The following is a 15,795-nucleotide window of genomic DNA, read 5'->3' as shown; positions in this document are numbered from 1 at the left end:
GAGAAGTCTGAGACACAGACCCTGCTGGAAGGAGCTGCCATATGATGAGGAGAGATGGCCCGCACACATAGACCCACACTGACATGAGAATGACGTGTGCGTGGGGTACATGCTCCCTGAAGCGCTTCAGCGAAGCCAGTAAGGGCTGGGATGGTCCAGGTGGATTCCTGGAGGAGGTAGGGCATGAAGATGCCTCTGATCATTTTCCCAGGGCCTTGCACTAAACTAGGGCCTTAGGAAAAATTTATTAAATTGACCGGAATTCATAGATTCCTTAAGATCCATGCTGAACAAAGAGTTCCTCAAACATCCATGGAGTTCTAACCCCCATCCCCACCTCGCCATCCCTCCTCCCCCATCTGCCAGTCTGAGAGCCTACAGGAGTCATTCCCACCTTGTGGGGGGCAGGACAAACCAACATGCACGTGCGTGTGTGAGCTGCACCCCTTTCCCTAGAGACCAGTGCTTTTTCAATGTCAGAGCATGTATCTAGTCCTGGGGTGCGATGGGCCCCTTCTGGCCTTGGGCACCTCCTCCCTAACTAAGAATGTGGTTTCTCTGAGCGAATGGATTTTGCTAAGTGGAGGCATTCCTGCCAGTTTCCCAAGGGTTCCCATAATGCGCTGTGTACGCCTAAAGCCGCCAGTCCGTCGAGCATTTCATTATTCTCCTTGGATGTATTGCTTTCTGGTTAGCTCTCAAGAGACACTTTATCTTCTTAACAAACCTTAATTATTTACAAGCAATGCTGGAGGCTTCAAGCTGTCTCTTCACACCCCACCCACTTAGGGAGGTTAAATGACCTTTCCCATTTCCATCTGGGGCCACTTGCAGACTTGGCATCCCCTCTCTGGGCTCCTTTTGTTCTTTATTTAATTTTTTTTTTTTTTGACATTTTCTAGCAATGTGTAAGGTAAGTTCTTCAACCAAGTTTCTTTAGTTGCAAATCCTATCCATCTTTTAAACTTAAGTTCTCTAGAACTCATTCAGTTTGCTGTCCAAGAGCACTTATTTGAGCATCTCCTATGTGTTAGGCAGTTTTTTGAGCCCTGAGGATATGAAAAGGAAGGAAAAACAGTGTAGCAGAGGAGAAGGATATGACAATATAGAATGCTGGCATAGTTCTTGCTTATGTGCCAGGATGAAGGTTGTGCATGCTAAATATGTTGTCATCCAACCCTCACAACAACCTTGAGTTAGATAATATTATTATCCTCATTTTATAGTCGAGGAAACTGAGGCACAGAGAAGTTAATTAAGTTGTGCAAGGTTACACAGCTAGGAAAACTAAGAATGAGGACGCCATCCTGGGCAGTTTGGCTCCAGCGTTTGTGCTCTTGGCCACTCTGCCATATGTAATAAACTCTCATGAGAGAGTACTAGGATGAAGGTACTCGTGGCTGGTACCCATGGCACAAAGGACAGAGTCATCTACTCTGCTTGAGAGCCTTTGGGCATTTTCTCTAGGACAATGTATGTGCTTAAAATTTCTTCCTCAGCAAACTCCTATTGTGCTGTGAGATTTTGATTCCTTCCTTGCAGGTGAAAGCACCTGCTCTTCCAATTTGTATACCGTTGGGAAGGTTAACACATCACTGAACTATTTGTTTTTAACACCTTATAGTGAATTAGCTTATCAGATGGATGTTCTTCGTGAATATCAGAAGAACTCAGCCTTGAGGAAAAAAGGAGAGTGGGGAGGGAGCAGGAAAGAAAGAATACCTCTGGAACATGAGGGACACAGCTGTTGGCAGCAACAGGATGGGAGAGCTGCAACTACTGGGGAGAGGGTGGGTTCTGGCAACTGGAAAGAAGATACCCAGTGTAGATCTGTACAAACAAGTAGAAAGGGAGGTTCTTGGAAGGCTCTAGAAGCAAACTTCTCCACTTCCTAGTTTTCTGATGATGGATTAGATGTCCCACCTAGTACTTTTGTCTCATCCACTGAGTAGGATGCAAAGATTCCACAGAACAGAAAAACAAGGGCCACAGAGCTAATAAACAGTAAGCCTATAGAAAGAGGTGAAAGGAACTGGGTTTATTACAGTTTATTACAGAACTGCGGGTGAGAAAGTTGGTGATTGCAAACATCAGAATCCTCTGAGCTTATGATGGGAAATTATTGAGAAGTTAAGCCAGATGTCTTTACTGCCAGTGATGTCAAAAAAAGAGGATACTGACGGAATCAGTGAGAAGGATTTGATTAGCTGTGGAGGATTTACAGTGATGGCTGTTGGCGTGAAGGTCTTAAACATAGGATAAATTCTCATCTAGGATTATGGAAAATGTAAGTGTGTCTCAGGGCACCAGATCAGCCTTTAAAGATCCTTCTCAGGTTGACAAATAGCATTTAAATAGTGCTCTATACTTGTTCGAGATTTTTTCCTTTTCTTTATGAGTTCTTTCTCATCCATTCATTTCAATCTCTTCCCTCACAAATTAACATAAAATGACTTTTACTCCCTTTTGTAGTGGTCTCTAAAATTGATCTATTCTTTAGTTATAATCATTAGTAATTATCATTCCTTTCTGATAGTTCACCCATGGTGGTGGTAGGAGGTTATCTCTTGTGATTAACTTCTAACTAAGGATGTGCCTCAACAAAAGACAATGGGAGGAGAAAGTGGAACTTATTCGATATGAACATATAGAGAGAGAATATATTGAACACACAGATACATCATGTAACTGTCATATGTTGAGCACCGATTATGGGTCAGGAATCATTGTAAACAAAGTACACATTTCATGTTATTCAATCTTCAAACAACCCATTTTTCAAGTGAGGACCCTGGCACAGAGAGCTTACGTAAACTGCTCAAGGTTATGCATTTAGTAGATAAAGGAACTGGAAGTCCAATGGACGCATTCTAGCTCTGGAGCCTGTGCATTTATACTCAATGCTATGCTACCTCCTGAAATGGCCATAGAGAAGTTGTGTACTAAATATGGACTGGTACAGGAGTGGCCCAAGATAGCTGCATAGAAAGACCCTGAGCTCACCTCCTCCCACAGACACACCGAATCTACACCTACATATAGAGCAATTCCTCCTGAGGAAGATCTGAGGGCTGATTAAACAGCTACTGCACATAGAAGGACAACATAGAAATGGGTAGGAAAGACAGAGATGTTGTATCCATGGGAACCCAATCTCCAACACAGCAACCTGCAGTAAGGGGGGATATTGCTGATGGGCCTGAGTACGAAATTGCCCACCCTGGGAAACAGCATAAAAATCAGCAGTTTAAAGGGTATCCAGACTATATAGGAAGGGAATCCAGTTACTAGAGCTTCTGCCAAATGGGCGTCACTCACACTGTAGTCATAGGTCCACCCAAATTCAAGGCGTGGGGACATAGACCCTACCTCTTGACGGAGGAGAGTCAAAGTCACATGATAAGAAGAATGTATGTGATGAGAGATACTGATGTGGTCACACCCTTTTTCTCATCTTTTTTCTGATAAACTTATACAGAATAAATTCCCCTGGGAGAACCCTCTCTCTCTCTTTACCTTGACTTAATCTTATTCATCAACTTTCTTACCATATTTAAGCACTCCATAAATATTTGCTAAATAAATGAATAAATCATCATCATCACAACAAAAAAGACAGTGGGAAATATTTATTGAGAGCGCTCTATGTGCCAGGCATTAAGCAAAGCATTTATACATATTATCTCGCTTAATTCTCCCAACAGCTCTGAGAATATTAGTGTCCGTTTTTATGGATGAGAACTGAGGCTGACAAAAGTTTACACAGTGTGTAAGAGGTGGGGCTGAGGTGCAAAGCCAGGCTTTTACCCATCACACAACACAGTTAACTTTGTTGAGATGCTGTGGGACAGGGTGAACCAAGGTACACGTGTTTGTCTTCACCCCGGGCCTGGAGGAAAACAGCTGGCGTGCCGTGGCCGAGATCTCAGTTGTAGTGTGTCTAGCTGTGGCTGGAAGAGCGTCACTGGCCATTCCCTCTGAGGTCCAGTGGGCAATGAGTATGAATGCCCATGTCAGTTACTTCCCACTTTCTTTCCAGTCTGGGTGACTGTCCACGCCATCTCTGTGGAAACCCCAAAGGATGTTCTTCGGGCTGCTCGGGGAAAGAGCGTTACCCTTCCATGCACCTACCAATCTTCCTCCCTCGACCGAGAAGGATTTATCCAATGGGACAAGCTTCTAAGGAGTCATACGGTAAGGATCTTTAAAAAGTTGGGAGCATCATGAGTACCACCTGACCATGACCCCTTGGAGGATAAACACTACAAAGCCATTCAATAAATGTTAGGCAGAATAAACCTAGTTAGCGCCCAGGCTGGGATGGGTGGGGAGGGAGCAGTGAATGTTGGACCCGGGGAGGGCCGTATTATGCCACCTCTAGTGTGAAAGAGTCACCTTCCCCAAAACATCTTTCTGTTGGTCAGTCTCAGATGACATAAACTATATCATTCCTTTTGATTAGCATAGCGCTCTCCCTTGAGGCCAAATTTTGTTATAGTTTTTTCCTGTTTGGGTTCTTTTGGGGACTATGGGAAGATTTTATTTTCTGTTTTGGAATAGATAGTAATCCCATGGTTCAAAAATTAAAACATCATGAAAGTGCACATTGAGAAGTCTCATTCCTATGCCTGCCCCTCTTGTCCCATCTACCCAGTTTCCATCCCCTAATCCTTCTATCTCCCCGTCCTCCCCAGCAAGGCTAATTTTCACTGGTACTGGTTCTTTGGGGCCAGCATTTATTCTGATTGATTGGTATCTCTGCTACAATCATTCAGTATTGTGAACATCACTTTTGGCTAAGATTTAGCTTCTTGTGTATCCTTCCAATGATTCTTTATGCCAATTCAAGAAAATGTGAATGTATATATTCACACACATGAAAATGCATCTACTTTTGACCCTAGAATCCCAGTTCCCTATTCCCCTCACCAAAGGCAACCACTATTACCAGATTTGTGGGTCGACTTCCATAGATGCTCCACATGTATACCATGCACACACAAACATAGACATATATTTACATATATGTATATGAATATATATGTTTATATAAACTACATGCATACTGTCCTCCACTTGGCTTTTCTTCCTCTTAATATACCTTGGAACTCTTTCCATATGTCAGTACATTTATATCTATCTCATTCTTTTTTAAATATTTGCATTAAGTATCACATTTTATGAATGCTCTATATGTACCAATGATGGACATTAGGTTTGTTCCCTATACTTTGCTGCTACAAATAATGCTGCAATAAATATCCTTATATATATGTCTCTAGGTATATTTTAAATATTATTGTAATTATTTATAAATATATATTTATATATAAGATAAATTATTAAAAATGAACTTCTGGTTCAAAGGCTATGTGAATTTAAAATTTAGATAAATAATGTCAAATTACTTTCATTGGATGTCAGACCAATCTTCATGTTCACCAACAACAGTGTAGGCACCTATTTCTGTAACACAGAGTAGTCTCAAACTATTTGATATTCGCCAATTTGATGAGTGAAAAAGTATCTCATTATTGATCAAATTCACATTTCTTTAACTGTAAGAAGAGGAACATCTATTCATAGTTTTTTTTTTTTTTGGCCACGTGTGCAGCATGTGGGATCTTAGTTCCCTCCAGTGGGATGGAACCCATGCCCCATGCAGTGGAAGCATGGAGTCTTAGCCACTGGACTGCCAGGGAGGTCCCTATTCATAAGTTTTAAAGTGGGTTCTACTTTTAAAATGCACACATGCCTGGCATTAGATCCCCAACTACTCAGAGTGAAAGCATTTAGCTTTTTCCCTGACAGAAAAGAAAGGGGAACCCAGGACACCCAAGTCCTAGAGCAGCAGGGCCGATGAGAAAGGAGAGCAAATCTTGGCCTAAGAAGGCACCTTATTGTCTGTTGCCCAAGGCACCCTGATGGGACAGAGCACATGTCCTATCTGTTTCCAGAACCCCAGGAAAAAACCTAGAGAGGTCAGCTGCTGCCTTTAGCTTGTAGAAACTGAAGACACGTTCTTTCACCGTCACATGTATTCAGCAAACAAGACGTTAGGTCTCTGGCAGGCACGCTTCTGAGTGCTGAGATAAATACTAAAGATCTTTTGTTGACTGATGGATCCCTCACTTCCTAAAGGATTTGAGGCATTCCCCTTGAGAGCAAGCAAGGGTGCAGAGAAAGGGATTTAACCTATGCCCTCAAGGAGATTATTGTGACAGGTCCTAGCAAGGGTTGGGGGTGACCTGGGGGAGATCCCAGGAGGGGGAAGCCTTAGGATAGCTGTGATTGGGAGGAGGGTTGGGGCATGAAGAGTCCTTGGCAGAGCCAGTAGGTCAGAAAAGAACTGAGCTGGGAAAGACCAGCATCCACAGATGGGTCCACAGCCCAAGACAGGTCCTCATCTCCGACCTTGTTGCTACTCCCCATCTCAGCCAAGCTTCCTGAGTTATCTGCCCCTACCAGGGTTGTTGCATGTGGTTGGGCAGATTATGCACTTGGGTACCCAGCCCAGGGCGCCTGACCGCCATTAGCTTGGCAAAGGTGTGTCTGTCCAACAACTAGAGCACCTTTTCCTGATTTGCATAAAGAGCATGCCCAGGCATCAGACCTGACACTATGTCTCCACACTCTCTTCCCTGCCCGGCATGGTCTGCCTTCCTCCCTAATGCTCCACCGAAATCACCAGCAGCTTCTCTTTTGTTAAATTCAGTGCGCTGATTCAGTCCTCATCTTATGTCATTTCTCCCTAGCTTTTCCAACTATCAACCACTTTCCTGTCTTGGAATCTCCCTCCCTTGGCTTTCTGGTAGCCTCGTCTTGGCTTTTGCTCGTATCTCTCTGACCTCTCTCTGACCTTTCCAAATGAAGTAACTTGGGGACTTGCCATTTCTCTACTCATTTACCCGAGGTGGCTTCATCAAGCCCATGGCTCGATGCCATCTGCTTTGCATATATTATCTACTTTAACTCTCACAAAAATCCTATGATACAAGTGTTATTATCATTATCTCCACTTTGTAGATGAAGAAATGGAGTCATAGAGAGGTCAGCATTTTGCTCAAGGTCATAGAACTAGTAAGTGGCAAAACTGGGATTTGAATTGAGGCAGTCTGGTTCAAAAGTAGTGATCTTAGCTAGTACCATGTTCTGTTTGATAAATGATAAGTGTATCAATGAATAAACAAATTCCAAAGGCGAGAGTCAAATGAATAAAGGGGGCTTGGAAGCCAAGGATGGCTACCTAGCACAATGTCTGCACATAGTAGGTGTTCAATAAATATTGGTTGACTGAATGTCTGAGAACAGACAATGAACTAAAATGGAACGGGTAAGAGGTGCCAGAGGTTACAAGAGGTGAAAGCCTCACTCACACGTGCTCCTCTGGTATGAACTGCCTACCTGCCCCAGGCTTTCAATATTTTCACTAAAAACATATATATACATCATAAGAGGAATCCACAAATGGACACCATGCATAGAGCTCTTTGTTCTGCAGGGTTGGTGTGTCAGTGCACCTGGGCCTGGGAATGGTGGATGAGGGTAGTCAGGACAGCCTGAAGCATCATGCCAGGGCCTTAGGCTGAAGACCAAGTGGTATTTCTTCTTCCTCACAGGAAAGGGTGCTCATCTGGACATTTTTGACCAAAACCTACATCTATGGTGAACTTTATGAGAACCGTGTCAATGTATCGAGCAACGTCGAGCAGTCAGACGCCTCCATCACCATTGACCGGTTGACCATGGATGACAACGGCACGTACGAGTGCTCCGTCTCGCTGCTCTTGGACCTGGATGGCGTCTCCAAGTCACGCGTCCGTCTCTTGGTCCTGGGTGAGTGTCTCCTTCTCCTTCCTGGGGTGGTAGGAAGAGGGGCGGTGAGAGGAGCAGGGCACCCTGGTGGTAAGGTAAAGCCAGGGAGCAATGCCTGACCAGGAGCTAAGACTCTTCCCCTCGCCCCATCCGTCTGGGGGGTTGGGGTGCTGCTCCTCCCCCTGGAACCAAATACTCTTCTGTCTGGGCAGACAGCTCCCCAGGGCCAAGGTCAGGGCTGATTTGGAGTGGTCCCTGGGGCTCAGCCTTGGAGAGTCTGTCCCTGCTCTGTCCAGTGCTCTTTCCTTCACACCAGCTCCTGCCTCTTTCATGCCAAACTTACTAAACAGAAGAAAAGGGGAAATCCTAGATCCTACTGTAAAGACTCTCACTGCCTTGCTTTGATGCTGGGGGCCAAATAATGACTCTCTTACAGGTCAGGCATCTTTCCCAGCCCTAAATTCAGCTCAGCAGTAGAAGCCCTTCACACCACCATCTCTCCACCCCTCCGCTCCAACACACCATTGATCAGGTTCTACTGCTTCTGAAATATGTCCCGTGATAACATTCTTTCTACACAACTAGCTTATTATTGGAGTTTATAGTTTTGGAATAACTGAACAATCACCTACTCTTAGTATCTTCATTTTGCAGATGAGGCCAAGAGAAAGTAGACACCTGACTCAACGTCAAACAGTTACTGGAAAAACTTTAGTGAGCACCCAGCCTGTGTCTGCTCTAAGAAATGGCCCCCACTGTGGGAGGTAGCAATACTTTAAAGCAAAGCAATGGATCATGTTTCCTTCATTTTTTCCCCTTTACACTACATAGTGGGATTGTATTTTTAATTACATAAGGTGGCTGCCTGGGTTTTTGAATCATTGTAGTGAGTCAAACAATAAAGCCCTGAATAAAGGATAACCTCCTCCTTGCACCCTACTACTAACAAGGTGGCCAAGGCTAGTACTTGTGTGTATTCTTCCACACTCTTCTCTTCTCTTTTCAACACACACACACTTCCTTTTTGTTTCTTTACTTTTCTTTAAAAAAAAGACATCATATTATAAAGATTATTCTGTAACTTTTTCTTAATATTTCATGCACATTTCTCCAGATCAATGCATACAAATCTACCTATTAATAGAATACATTCCCGTGCATGGATGTACTATGATTATTCCAGTGTCCCATACTGATGAGCATTCTCAGGCTGTTTCCATTTTTTTTTTTTTTTGGACCAACAATACTGACTATATATATATATATATAATGTATTCTTTCACTGTGTTATCTTTGTTTCTATTGGATAGATTCTTAAAAGAAGGATTTCTATTGCTTAACACCATTGGGCATCAAGGAAATACGAATTTAAAAGAGTAGAATTTCTAGGTCAAGGACTATGCCTTCATTAAACGTTACTCTATACCGGCAAATTACTTTTCCCCAAGGCAACCAGTACTGTCATGAGCATTATGTAATCATGTCTGTTTTCCTATATTCTTACCAGTACTGAATATTATCAATCTTTTTAAGTTTTGTAAATTTTGTTAATTTGCTAGGTGAAAAAAAAATCAGTTCAGTCCAAGTCAGTATGCTAATTTAACATCCAATAAGCTTCACACCTCTCCTTAACTTTGTGCTGACCCCCTAAATCTTGGGGCCCAGCAGTGGAATAAGGGCTGGTTCTGTCTTCTTACTCTCCTTAGTCCACCTCCTCCCACCCCCACTTCTGGCTCCTCTGAGGTCATGGCCAAGGGAGGGAGTGTTAAAGGGAAAAAGGCAAGGCCATGTTCACCTAGCCAGGCCACTTACCATTTTCTCTTGGCTAACCCCAATCCTAGCAGACATCCCACTACCGCTTCTTTTGTGGAGTGCATTAGTGGGTTCTTCAGCACCCTCCAGGGATCCACCTGACACAGGCAGTGTGCGCACCCACCGGCCAGACTCTCACATCCACCACCCTTTTCCACCCTCCCCTGCTTATGGCAACTCCCTCCTGCTCTCTGCTGTCCACTCTGGGCTCCCCTTGATCCAGCGAGCAGCTCTCTGGGACCGAGTCCCTTCAGTATGACAAGAATCAGCCTCCATCATTACCCTCCTAAAGCTTGCATCGGGGAGGGCAGATCCCTCTCACTTCTGCACTCTCCTCACCCGACCATTGCAGTCTGCTCCAGCCAGCTTCTCTGGGCAAGGGGCACGCACAATAGTCTGACCTCAGATGGGTCCTCAGCTACCCAGGGACATCTATAAAGCCCTTCCATCATCACGCTCCAGGAGGAGCGCTGCAGGGACTTACCGATTTCTGTCCCTCCGTGAACCTCAGCCAGGAGTGAGAGATGCCAGCTCTCAACAGCAGACAACCCCATTCTCCATGTGGGATTCTCTTGGTTCCTCCCTGGCTGGGCCTGAGTTGTGGGGAAATACCTCCTTCCCTTCCCCTAAGAGAAGGGGGGAGATGCTCATGGATCCCTATTCCTGAGAATCCTCTTTAAAGAAATCTCCCAGATGAATCTCTAGCCTTCTGGGTGAGGGTAACTGTTAATCAGAGGATTTGCTCTTGGGAAGGTCACTGGGATGTTTCTCATGCCTCTCCTCAGTACTTACCATTCAGAGCTTCAACCTGAAGGTTTTAGTGGAAATTCTGAGACACAGGAGAAGTCCCCTCTGTATCCTGCTGATGTTTTCTGTTATGGATTTAGGGTCTCTTGTCTTGCACAAGATCTCCCACTACCACCTTTGAGGTTATAAAAATGAACTTAATGTTTTTTCTTATGTCTGTAAGTCTTATTTTTTATCCTTAGATTTTGTTTTATCTGGCATTTATTTTTGAACATAGGATTCTAAGGGTCTTTGTTTTCTTCCGAATGGATAGCCAATTACATCAGCATCGTTTGTTATATCAAAGAAACAACTATTTTCCCACTGGAATCCCAGCTTTGTCACATATTAAGTTCTTACATATACATGGCTGTTTTTTACTCCTTATTTTATTTATTTTCCTTTTGATTATTCCTATGCCAATATCATTTGCTTTTGATTGCAGTATGTCTGTTGTCTATAGTCAGTGTTGAGATACACAGACATACAGATGCATGGACACACAGACACATACACACACACACACACATATATATTTAGAGTTATCAGTATTTGTGTAGTTGGCTTTTAAGGTCTGGCACTGTGTACTATCTTCTCTTACTAAACTTTTCCAAAAATTGTTGTCAGTTTTTACACATTTATTCTTTCATATTGATTTTAAACTCACTTTGCTTAGTTAAGAAAAGTTGGTTGGAATTATATTCAATTTACATTTTAATTTGCAAAGGAATGACATTTTAATGATATTAAGGAAGATGGTATATCAGATTTTCTGACCTTCAAAATCGGTGAATCTCTAATGATAGAATTCCAGACTTTCTGTGGCCAAATGAGGATTAAGGTGTTTACTTAGTTGTGTAGGAGGAGGGCAGGAAACTGCATCCATTCCATGTAACCAAATAGCCAATCTCTCTGGGTCTTCCTGCTCTGAAAACCAAAGGGATCCCTCTTAAATGGAGGGAAAACTACCATCAACTTCCAATGACCTTTGCCTGTATAGAGTTGTTATAGATAACACAAATTCACGATCATAACAGCTATCATTTATTGAGGTCCTGCTATGTGCCAGGCATCTCACTAAGTGCTGTATGGATATGATCTCATTTAACCTTTGCAATACATCTGTGAAAGTGGGGATTAACACTCATATTTAATAGAAGGGAACACTGAGACTTGAGAGGTTAAATGACCACTAGAAAGTGTCCAAGCTTTGATGGAAATAAAATCCAAAGCCCTTCACCGTTCCACCCTGTAAGTCTGCCATTCCCAACCAGCAATCCTTCCAATTCTGGATGATTCCCAAACTCTTCTAGGTTTACCTATCGGTGTACTCTCTCTTTCACTCTATGGCAGATGTAGACTTGCCAGTATGTTTAATCATGTCACAGCATTAACTTGTGTTTTTCCCTTCCTGAGCCCATGCCAGCGAAAGAAGGTTGAAGGGGCAGAGCAATGCCAGCCCTGGATGTGCCCATTGCCTTCATTTGTCCACAGGGCATGCCCATCTTGGAAACATCACTCATTGAAAACTGAGATTCTGTAATTGCTCTTCCACACTGAGGGTCTCAGCTTAGGGTCTGGGACACTGAAGCCCTGCCACCCTGTGAGGGCATGTATGTTTATTTCAGGGTTTTCATGGGGAGCTCTGATGGTCTTAGAGCTTTAGGAACATCCTCCCCTAACCTCATGGACAAGGCTGACACCACCACATTTTATCATCTTATAGCTTTTTTTTTTTTTTTTAACTTTTTGGGTTTATTTATTTATTTATTTATGGCTGTGTTGGGTCTTCGTTTCTGTGCGAGGGCTTTCTCTAGTTGCGGCAAGTGGGGACCACTCTTCATCGCGGTGCGCGGGCCTCTCACCATCTCGGCCTCTGTTGTTGCGGAGCACAGGCTCCAGACGCGCAGGCTCAGTAATTGTGGCTCACGGGCCTAGTTGCTCCGCGGCATGTGGGATCTTCCCGGACCAGGGCTCGAACCCGTGTCCCCTGCATTGGCAGGCAGATTCTCAACCACTGCACCACCAGGGAAGCCCTTATAGCATTTTTACAGCTGTGTTTTAGTTGCCCCAGACTAGGTAGAGTGCCATGATGTGTTTTTCTACCGGCTCCATTGAATCAGGGGAACTACCTATTTGTGGAGGGCTCCTTATGTCAAAATATCTAATGCACAGAAGGTTGTTAGAAAGAAGCCTATTTCTGCTCTGCTGTCCTGTTCTTATTCCCCGGCTACAACAACCTTAGTCCAAACACAAATAAACAAATAGCTGTGTTTGGTGATCCCTTGCCTCTTTAAAAAAATACTAATTTAAAAAAAGAAGAAGAAACAAAAAAAGAAAAACATTCACCTATATCACTGGGTTTTATATTTCTCCATGTTTTCTTCCAGATCCTATCCACATGCTTACTTATGTACGTAACTGAATTTGTAGCTTCACGACTGGCATTTTTTTCTTTTCATTCCACATCACCTAACACTTCCTGCTGTCTTAGCACTTAACTGTTCTTTAAGCTTCATGCCACTCCAGCAAGCGGACGCAGAGTCCCTCTGTCCCTGGACTGGACACTCAGGCGGTTTCCAATTTAAGCTATTATAATTAATGTTGCATCAAACCGTTTTGTGTGCATAGCGGTTAATTTTATTTGCATTAGCTCCTGGGGGAGATACTACCCAGCCAGGAAAATGAGTAATTTTCTCCTGTTTCTCGTCTGTATTCTGCACTGCTCCGTCACCCACCCCACTCCCATCCCTCCCCTTGCCCTAATTCACCCGCAGCTGAGTCCCTCACTTTGACCCACCTGGTCCTTCTCGGGCTAATTCTGTCTCCTTCTGGCTTCCCTTAAATAGCTCCCATTTTCTTCTGACAGCAAGCTGGTTGCGGGGAAGGCAGCGGGAACCCAAACAGGTGTGAATATCCCGATTTCCCCTCCCCTCTCAGGGCCAGCTGCATTTTAAGAGAGGAATTAGTTAACTCGAAGGGCAAAGGCTACAAATTTAATCCGAGATTATGCAACTCGGTGAAAAGAATGTTTCGCTTTAAAAAAAGATAATTTGGTACTATATGTTAAGAAACCCAGTAAAAATCCTTTTTTTTTTAAAGTTTTCTTTCCGAATGGCTTTGCTGCTGGGCTAATTTTAGGCAGAAGGGCTTTAATTATGTGGGTCCACCTACTCGGGCTGCGTGACCTCACAGTAAACTGACGCGAACACGGAGCTTCCGGACCGAGGGGGAGCGCGCGCCCTCTTGGTCACCGCGGGGAAACCACCTGGCCCGGGTACCTGGAACCTGGCGCCGCCGGGCAGGATGGGTCGTCTCCCCGGCCTCTGGCGCCCCCTGACGTCTGCGGCGGGAGTCGCAGGCTTTGGAGAGGCCTGGGAACCCACACGGTCCCCGGCTCCCTCCCGTCACTCCGCCCTCTATAAATATTCAGGTAGTATCTGCATTCTGTTTTGCGAGGCGGGACGCACCAACTGAGAATCCGAGATCCACAGGAGTCCCCGCGGGTCTCCCACCCCCCCGCAGCGGGTGGAAGGGCAGTCTGAACTAGATCTGTCTGATTCAAGGTCCTAGCTGTTCTTGATGGTGGGGACTGAGGAGGGGAGCTTCAGGGAGGGGTCTGAACTGAGCGAGGGCTGGGGGTGCCTAGGATGAGGTGACCCGGTAAGGCAGTTTGGGGGCCGAGGTTAAGGGCCCTGGGAAAGGACCCTGATACATTCCTCTGTTAGGTGGGTCTCTTAGGGGATGGTTGGTCCCTTGTTTGCCATTATCTCTACTGCTGCCTCGGAGTGGATTAAGGGTTTGCTTTTAATAATTTTCCCTCAGCAAATGGTGGTAAAAGAAAGCTAGTCTTGGGACTTCCCTGGTGGTCCAGTGGCTAAGACTCCGCGCTCCCGATGCAGAGGGCCGGGGTTTGATCCCTGGTCGGGGAACTAGATCCCACAGGCCACAACCAAGTTTGCATGCCGGCAACTAGCATGCCACAACTGAGACCCCGTGCAGCCAAATAAATAAATAAATATTAAAAACAAAACAAAAAAACCCACAACCTACTGGCAAATGGCAGCTATTGGCATTAAAAAAAAAAGCTAGTCTTCGGATATGTTCAGCATGGTTTTCTATGTTTCTCCAGGTGCTCATTTGCCCCAGTCCCTTCTCTCTCCTTTTTGGCTTGTATTACAAAGAAACGCAGTTGTGGAAAGGCTTGGCTACCAGTCATACACATTTAGCATGACTCTGAGTCAACGTGAGACTTCGAAGGTGGTATTATATTTGTGGCCAGCTCTCTTTTTGTGGAATAAAGGCTTAGCTTCCTGGTAAAGGCGTACCTGGAAAACAAAGGCGACAGTTTTGATCGGTGGGGAGGGATATTCCTGTCCCTCTGGAGAGCTCAAGAGATAAAGCTTGGCTTAGCAACCCTGACCTGGTTCGGGTCTCCTCGGAAGTGATGCTCACTTTCTCTGTCCCCCAGGTGCCTGCTTGCTGGGTCAGCAGGGAGGACGGGAGGGCAGCTTGTGAGAGTGGCCCGCGGGTAGCAGCCTCTCCCTTCCCAGGCTGCTTCAGTCCTGTGGGTCTGGGCCTGGATACCTGAGTCCTGTCCTTGAACCTGGGGCCTTTTAGGTTTAGGGACTGTCCGATTGGGGGTGGCAGTAGGAAATGCCTCTGATTTGCCCCACACTCACCCCATGCCTGGCTGGCCCTCACTAAGACAGCAGGAGACGTGGGGCACACCCAGCCACCACCGCCAGTGTCAGAGAGGAAATATCATGGGCTGTGGCGCTAGAGGGGAGAAATGCATCCTGGGTAGCTTCTCCTGGCAACTCTGGGCCAAACAGAGATTGGAATTCACCCGCCATGCCCAGTGACCATGCACTGTGCAGTCTAGATTGTAGAAAGGGCAGCGCTATTTACTGGGGCAAGCAAGCCATCCAAGGGGGCACATAAAGAAAGAAGCAGGGGGGACAAGCCTGCTGCTGGGGAATTCCAATAATAGTCCTCTCTACCGGGTGTCCTCCTCTTCCCACCCTCAAGGACACGACCTGAAGTCCCAGGCATACTCGATGCTTCTTGCCCCAGGGCCTTTGCACAGGCTGCTCCCTCGGACTGGAGTGCCCTCCCCTCTCTTTCTCTGACCGCCCCCCTCCCCCAATCACGTCTACTAATGGCTTTGTGATTGGGTCAGTGTCCCTTGTCACTCCTGTCCTGTCTCAGCATCCTTGCCTCCTGCCTGGTGCTTGTTTGATTACTTGTCTATTGCCCCCACTGGACTCCTTGAACATGAAAACTCACTCACTATGTCATCCCCATGCCCAGCAATGACAGGCATACAGTAGGTGCCCAATAGGTTTTGTAGGACAAACCACTCTACACAGCAGTATGTTA

The 15,795-nt window shown here is 45.2% G+C and overlaps 1 protein-coding gene across 1 annotated transcript in view; it reads left to right on the top strand.

Moving 5' to 3' along the window:
* Window positions 1-89: 89 nt before the first annotated feature.
* Window positions 90-15,795, top strand: part of GPA33 (glycoprotein A33) — a 32,593-nt gene continuing 16,887 nt past the window's right edge. The window contains exons 1-3 of the mRNA XM_057557328.1: window positions 90-176; window positions 4,018-4,194; window positions 7,620-7,836. Coding sequence (XP_057413311.1) covers window positions 90-176; window positions 4,018-4,194; window positions 7,620-7,836 — 481 coding nt within the window. The remainder of the gene's footprint in view (window positions 177-4,017; window positions 4,195-7,619; window positions 7,837-15,795) is intronic.

This window comes from Balaenoptera acutorostrata, chromosome 1 (assembly GCF_949987535.1).
Source record: "Balaenoptera acutorostrata chromosome 1, mBalAcu1.1, whole genome shotgun sequence".
Lineage (NCBI taxonomy): Eukaryota > Metazoa > Chordata > Mammalia > Artiodactyla > Balaenopteridae > Balaenoptera > Balaenoptera acutorostrata.
This window is presented reverse-complemented; position numbering and strand designations above follow the sequence as displayed.